The sequence below is a fragment of the Octopus bimaculoides genome, chromosome 7 (genome assembly GCF_001194135.2).
Source record: "Octopus bimaculoides isolate UCB-OBI-ISO-001 chromosome 7, ASM119413v2, whole genome shotgun sequence".
In the NCBI taxonomy this organism is placed as follows: domain Eukaryota; kingdom Metazoa; phylum Mollusca; class Cephalopoda; order Octopoda; family Octopodidae; genus Octopus; species Octopus bimaculoides.
The window spans coordinates 74,986,586-74,993,761 of NC_068987.1; the positions used below are offsets into that span (position 1 = coordinate 74,986,586).

Consider the following 7,176-nt stretch of genomic DNA (forward strand, 5'->3'; position numbering starts at 1 on the left):
ATATCATACTGATATTTCGGACTTTTGAAGAATATACATATACATATATCTGTAAATAATATGTAGCAATTATTCGGTAGCCATGATAAAACTCCGAGTTTCGGATGTCGGGGCAGAAATCCACGCTGCCATCGAAAAAATGCTATAGCATTTTGAGATAGCATTTTTTCGATGGCCAGATAACTGAAGAGATAGCGGCGTGGGTTTCCGCCCTGACATCCGAAACTCGGAGTTTTATCATGGCTACCGAATACCGAATAATTGTCACATATTATTTACAGATAAATTCCTCTATTTACATAATTCTTTCTTTTGTTGTCTTACCTTTTCTATCAATATAACACTTGCGTAATGAGCGACAGCTAGTCAAGAAACATATGTAACATACATTTTATCTGTTCCATTCCCTCAGTTTGGAATTTTATTCGCATTTTTAGGAGCATTAGTTGCTAACAGTAAGCTGTATAAAAATTATCAGCTTATCAAATTTCTTTGCAACTTCGATATAGGAAAAAGTGCATGACTCTTGATGTCAATAAATTGTTATTGATAGGCGGCGGGCTGGCAGAAACGTTAGCACGCCGGGTGAAATGCTTTGCGGTATTTCGTCTGTCTTTACGTTCTGAGTTCAAATTCCGCCGAGGTCGACCTTGCCTTTCATCCTTTCAGGGTCGATAAATTAAGTACCAGTTGCGTACTAAGGATGAAAGTGAAAAGATCCTGCATACTGGAGTCGATCAAATCGACTGTCCCCCACCCAAATTTCGGGTCTTGTGCCTAGAGTAAAAAAGAATAAATTGTTATTGCATCTCATCATATACTATTCATTTTGCTCGCTATATTGGCTGCCTACAAACTTCCTACACACAGATCCCTGGATCGTATTTGTATATTTACACACACGCGCACACACATACACACATATAAATGTACACACCTCTGGTGAGAACCCAATAATGTTCCAAAATCGATTGAGGCTGTTCATAAATTTTTCAGTCTTTAGAAAAATAGATAAATTTGTCATGTTTGTATGTCTACTGCCTAGGTTTACACACATACGCATAAATGTTTGAGTGTGTGTGTGCGTGTGTAGGCACAAAGTAAGTTTCTGGAGGTGTCACGTAGGGTCATGGTCACTGGCAGTGGCGATGTCCTAGATTCTGATAGTACAGATATGACAACACCATTTTATTTGAATATGAAATAGGATACTCAATAATGCTATTTGTGTAGAATAAGACAGTTGTGACATAACTCAATTACTTTTAGTAAACTTTACATAAACTATTTTGTATTCTCGCGAGACAATTTAAAAAAATATCTTCCACTTCCTTTAAAGAAATTTATTATCGCGAAAGCCATTGTTATTATTGTTGTAATGTTATCCGACGTTTCGTAATTTATTTTTTTCATGTTATGTTTATTTAAACTCGTAAATATTTAAATATTGTATGAAATATTTTTTACTTATTAATTAAAATATTAATATATTCACATTAATTAACAAAAATTTATAATTTTTTTAAATGTCTGTAGGCAGCTATTTAAAAAGACTTCTAAGAAGCTGACTAAAGTGATATGGCGCTACTTTCAAATACCTTGTCGTTGCCGCTATTTTTATTTTGTTTTTAATTGTAAGTTGGATTATTTATATATTTTCCTGTTTTATTAACGGTAAACACATACTGGATAGTTGTAGATTTCTCACAGAGAAATTTACAACTGCTATAAGATATATGACAACGAAAACAACACGACATAATTGTTAGGTCTACAGATGAATTAAACATCAACTTTTTGGACTGAGACCTGTCATGTAAAATGTTTTCTTGAAGTGTTAATTCAATTTCCTTCTCTCACTTTTGCTTAATATTAATGTATCTAGACTTTAGTGTGATTCTTGTATGTATTTAAACATTTTATTTACAGTATTTACATTACGTCTTAATCATGTTAAGTGAATTAACAAAAACAAATTGTTTGTGAATATATTGCGGAATCTAATCTAATTCATAGCTTATTCTTAACAATGATGAAATAAATAAGATAATCAATACTTTAGCCAAAATCAAGTATTAACTCTCTGATTGATTTCGTCATTGTTAAAAATAAGCTATAGATTAGATGTCGCAATATATTCACAAACAATTTTTTTTTTTAATTCACTTAACATGATCAGGATGTGATGTAAATGTATATATTTATATAATAACAGACTTGAAGTTTGTGGGCGCGCAAGACTGGATTCATTTCATCAATATACGTAAGTCCTAGCAAATGTGTTGAGTGCTATTTCTTTTTTGTTCACTCGTGTGTATGTGTGTATGTATATATATATATATATATATATATATATATATATATATATATATATATATATATATATACATACATATTGGAAACTGAAAGGTCACAAATTGGTACTCGGAATTTCAACAGCGGAGATTTATGATGAACAGTATTTTAAAAATTACTTGGTGTGAAGCATGTTAACTGTTATTTGTTAATTCTAATGGTGTGTTTAAGTTATTTCTTACGTTTTATTCCAGGAGGATTGCTCTTTCCAGTCCCGAAAAAGAACAATGATGCATTTGGCTAATTCGGAAGAAAATGTAATGTTTACGTATGGAATTTCCTTCCTTCAAATCTACTGTTGTTGACACGTGCTTTTCTCTGTGAATCAAAGGAAACCTTCCCATGTTATTTCCACGTGAGAAATCAATTTCAAATGTTGATTTATCTAAGTCAGCTATGATGGAAAGTTTGAAGGATACCAAAGCAAAACATGAAGTTCTTGAAGGTAAGGTATCTTATCTATTACTTGTTTCAGTTATTAGACTGCGGCCATGCTGGGGCACCGCCTTGAATTTTTAGTCGAATGTAGCGATCCCAGCACTTATTTTTTAAAATTTGGTACTTATTGTACCGAACCGCTAGGTTACAGGGACGTAAACATACCAACACACTCATCATCATCATCACTACTATTTAACGTCCGTTGTCCGTGCTGGCATGGGTTGGACGGTGTGACCACAGCTGGCAAGCTGAGGTGAGTGGGTGGGACGCACCAGACTCCAGTCTGATCTGATGTGGTTTCTTCGGCTGGATGCCCTTCCTAACGCCAACCACTTTACAGAGTGTGCTGGGTGCTTTTACCTGACACTGCACGGGCGCTTTTACGTGGCGTCGCACGGGCACTTTTACGCGGCACCGCCACGAGTCCTTTACACCACTAGAAGGATCGGTCTTAACACTTCTGCTGCAGGGTGCGGGTCTTGAGTACGACCCGGCGCCAGGTGTCTCAGCCCTTTGTCACTTCGCCTGAGAAGTCCAGCTTCTTTCAATTTCTGTCTACCAGAGGCTATAGTAGAAGACACTTGCCCAAGGTATCACACAGTGAGACTGAACCCAGAACCATAAAGGCATTACAAAGAGGGGACGAACAAGGACAGACAAACATAAAAGGGGTGAAGTAGCTGTATCGATTAAATATTTACAATTTAGATACACAATAAAAATTATTTGCAATGTTCGATTGAAGTATTGTTCATTACAGATGCAATTTGTAATGGCTTTCCTGAAGGATAGGCATCCGACCATCAGGGTAGACCCCTTGCTTTTCTTTTCCCTTGTTTTTGGCTCCCACTTACCTGGTGCCAAACACTCCCAGCTTCCTCGTCACAGGCTTCCATCTTCTCATGCATCTGTCTCGTAGCAGGTACCTCTTCTCCAGCCTGATTTTACTACTGAGCTGGTAGCAAAAAAAGTTAACTAAACCCTGGCCAGATACAAAGGTATCCGTTACTATGCCTCTTACACGCATCTTCCATACTGTTTCTTTCAGTATGGCTACTACGCAGGAAAAGCAAGCCTTCCTTTCCCTGTTGAGGGAAGGAGGGAGCACAATCTTGATGATAGATTCAGCTGGCTTCTTACCACACAGCCACGCCAGTAATAAAATATTTTGTATGGAAATGTTTGATTTCATAGCTTTTATGTTGTTGTTTAGCTCCAGGTCAGACCTAACCAAGTATACACATGATCAAAAGCGCTTCAACCTGCCTTTCTTCAGACAAAATGACATCTCAGAGAACATTATCTAATGTGCTTTCCTTTTTGAAGACAGTAGATAGTAATTTGAAGGGAATTAAACTATTTTTACCAAATGAAGCAAGCATATAGAGCAATGGTTCTCAACCCTTTTTTTTTATCTATGGACCCCTTTGATTCTTATTTTACTGTGGTGGACCCTCCCAGCCATTCAATGCTTAAAAAATCCTATTTTTATTATTAAATATTATTGGGAATCTTATTTAAAAAATTGTTAAAATTGTTTGGTGTATTGTAGAAGTCTAAGCTATTTATTGCTCATAAATGTTAACAAAAAATCCTATGTGCACCACAAGGGCTGTATGGGTCCTGGTTGAGAATTACTGATGCAAAGGCTCTATCATTAGTTCATCATGGTACTTGGGTTTTATGGTGTTCATGCCAACGTCGTCTTCTTCATTGGACATGAAACTTGGCTTGTGAAAACCTGTTGGGGCAAGCAAAAGTGAAATCGTGATGGCACCTGTGCCCAGCATCGCCTTCCTGGCACTTGTGCCGGTGGCACGTGTAAAGACATTCGAGCGAGATTGTGCCAGTGCTGCTGGACTGGCTCCTGTGCAGGTAGCATATAAAATACACCATTTTGAGTGTGGCCATTGCCAGTACCACCTGACTGGCCTTCGTGCCGGTGGCACGTAAAAGCACCCACTACACTGTCGGAGTGGTTGGCGTTAGGAAGGGCATCCAGCTGTAGAAACTCTGCCAAATCAGATTGGAGCCTGGTGTAGCCATCTGGTTCACCAGTCCTCAGTCAAATCGTCCAACCCATGCTAGCATGGAAAGCGGACGTTAAACGATGTTGATGATGATGATGATGAAGGATTGAGATGCAAAGAATTAAGGAAACACACACACTAGTATCAATTAACCACAACAACTCCTAAGAACTATATACACACTGCAGCAGACATTACTGTAAGCAATAAATATACTCAATGATACTAGTCACAATAACACCTATCAACCACAGCAAGTAATATAAACACTGATATACACCTGCAGCAACACCTATTAACTATAATGAGGGAGACTCTGTAGGTTACTTGATTTGCTATAATTAGCAGCCAGATCTCCTTATCACAAACTACCATAAACAAACAAACAAAAAAAAAGGGGGGATACATAGCATAATATGGTCTGGTAAAAAGATAAAAATATGGGATGGTCATAGTTGGAATACTTTTGATAGTTGGTTGACTTGGGTGTTGAACAACGGGAATTACAGTGGAACCTGTTAACTGCATTAGTGACACCTGTTAACCGCGACAGTTATAAACAGCACGGTGACACCTGTTAACTACAATAGTTATAAACAGCACAGCGACACCTGTTAACTCTAGCAGTTATAAACAGCACAGCGACACCTGTTAACTCTAGCAGTTATAAACAGCACAGTGACACCTGTTAACTACAATAGTTATAAACAGCACAGCGACACCTGTTAACTCTAGCAGTTATAAACAGCACAGTGACACCTGTTAACTACACCATTAATAAACACAATATGCTCTCTGTGTTTGTGTGTATGTATACACATTATCTTTCACCATATTTTCTATTCCTTTTTGTTGCAGAAGTGGTAGCTTATGTGGAAGTGAGGTCCAAAAGTGAGAATCGCAGTAAAGAAGTCGCCATAGAACTGGAGAAACTAGGTGCCCGCATTTCACCCAAGCTAAATAATGAAGTCACCCATGTTATATTCAAAGATGGAACCAAACGAACATGGGACCGTGCCAAGAAACTAGGTATCCCACTGGTGTCAGTTTTGTGGGTGGATAGGTGAGTTAATGTTTATGGGTATGTGTAAGGTTGCAAGCTGGCAGAATCGTTGGCATGCCAGGCAAAATGCTTAGCGGTATTTCATCTATGTGGAGGCGCAGTGGTCCAGTGGTTAGGGCAGCGGACTCGCGGTCATAGGATCATGGTTTTGATTCCCAGACCGGGCATTGTGAGTGTTTATTGAGCGAAAACACCTAAAGCTTCACGAGGCTCCGGCAGGGGATGGTGGCGAACCCTGCTGTATTCTTTCACCACAACTTTCTCTCACTCTTACTTCCTGTTTCTGTTGTGCCTGTAATTCAAAGGGTCAGCCTTGTCACACTGTGTCACGCTGAATATCCCTGAGAACTATGTTAAGGGTACACGTGTCTGTGGAGTGCTCAGCCACTTGCATGTTAATTTCACGAGCAGGCTGTTCCGTTGATCGGATCAGCTGGAACCTCGACGTCGTAAGCGACGGAGTGCCAACAACAACATTTCATCTGTCTATATGTTGTGAGCTCAAGTTCTACTGAGATCAGCTTTGCCTTTCATCCTTTTGAGGTGAATAAAATAAGTACCTGTTAACCATGGTGGGTGGGGGGCAATATAATCGACTTATTGCCTTCTCCCAAATTGCTGGCCTTGTCCCAAAATTTGAAACGGAGATTTATGGGTATGTGTGCCATGAAAAATTGCACTCAGTTCCACTCTGTAAAGTGGTTGGTGTTAAGAAGGGTATCCACTTGTAGAAACCATATCAGAAACAAGACATTAAAGCTGGTCATGGCCAATTGAATCCCATAAAGCCATCATACCACGCCAGCATGGAAAGCTGATATCTAATATAATAAATGTGAAAACTAATTTCTGTATGTCAGTGTGTCACACTTAGACCCCCTCTCTCACTATTCAATGATAGTCCTACTATTACTCATGATGGGGTAAGAGTAATAGTAGGCATAGAGATGGTGAGGGCGGTGGCGAAAACAGAGAGAGAGAGAGAGAGAGAGAAAGAGACTAAGAAATTTAGGGAGAGTTGATGTTTTATTAAAAGTAGTTGTGTTGATGGTGGCAGTGGGAGTAATAAAAGAGGGAGATGATGTACAACTTCATTTAACAGAAATTTGACAAATTCCTGTCGCCAACATACTGAACACTCATTTTTGTTTTATTTTTTGCTTTCTTTAATACACACACATATAAAATACACTTTAAATGAAATAAAGTTTCCCCAAAATCAAACACATCTAATATGATAAATGTGAATGTTAGTGTTTCACACTTTTTCAACTTTAATAAATCCTT

At 38.3% G+C, this 7,176-nt stretch overlaps 1 protein-coding gene across 3 annotated transcripts in view; it reads left to right on the forward strand.

The window, feature by feature from the left end:
- LOC106878145 (microcephalin) overlaps nucleotides 1-7,176 on the forward strand; it is a 28,951-nt gene that overhangs the window by 989 nt on the left and 20,786 nt on the right. For 2 of the 3 annotated variants that reach the window (XM_014927268.2, XM_014927265.2), the window contains exons 2-4: nucleotides 1,537-1,634; nucleotides 2,550-2,800; nucleotides 5,685-5,889. In XM_014927268.2, the coding sequence (XP_014782754.1) occupies nucleotides 2,698-2,800; nucleotides 5,685-5,889 (308 nt within the window). In that variant the 5' untranslated portion in view covers nucleotides 1,537-1,634; nucleotides 2,550-2,697. Of the gene's footprint in view, nucleotides 1-1,536; nucleotides 1,635-2,215; nucleotides 2,264-2,549; nucleotides 2,801-5,684; nucleotides 5,890-7,176 lie in introns of all 3 variants that reach the window. The other variant, XM_014927267.2, reaches the window with a different exon arrangement.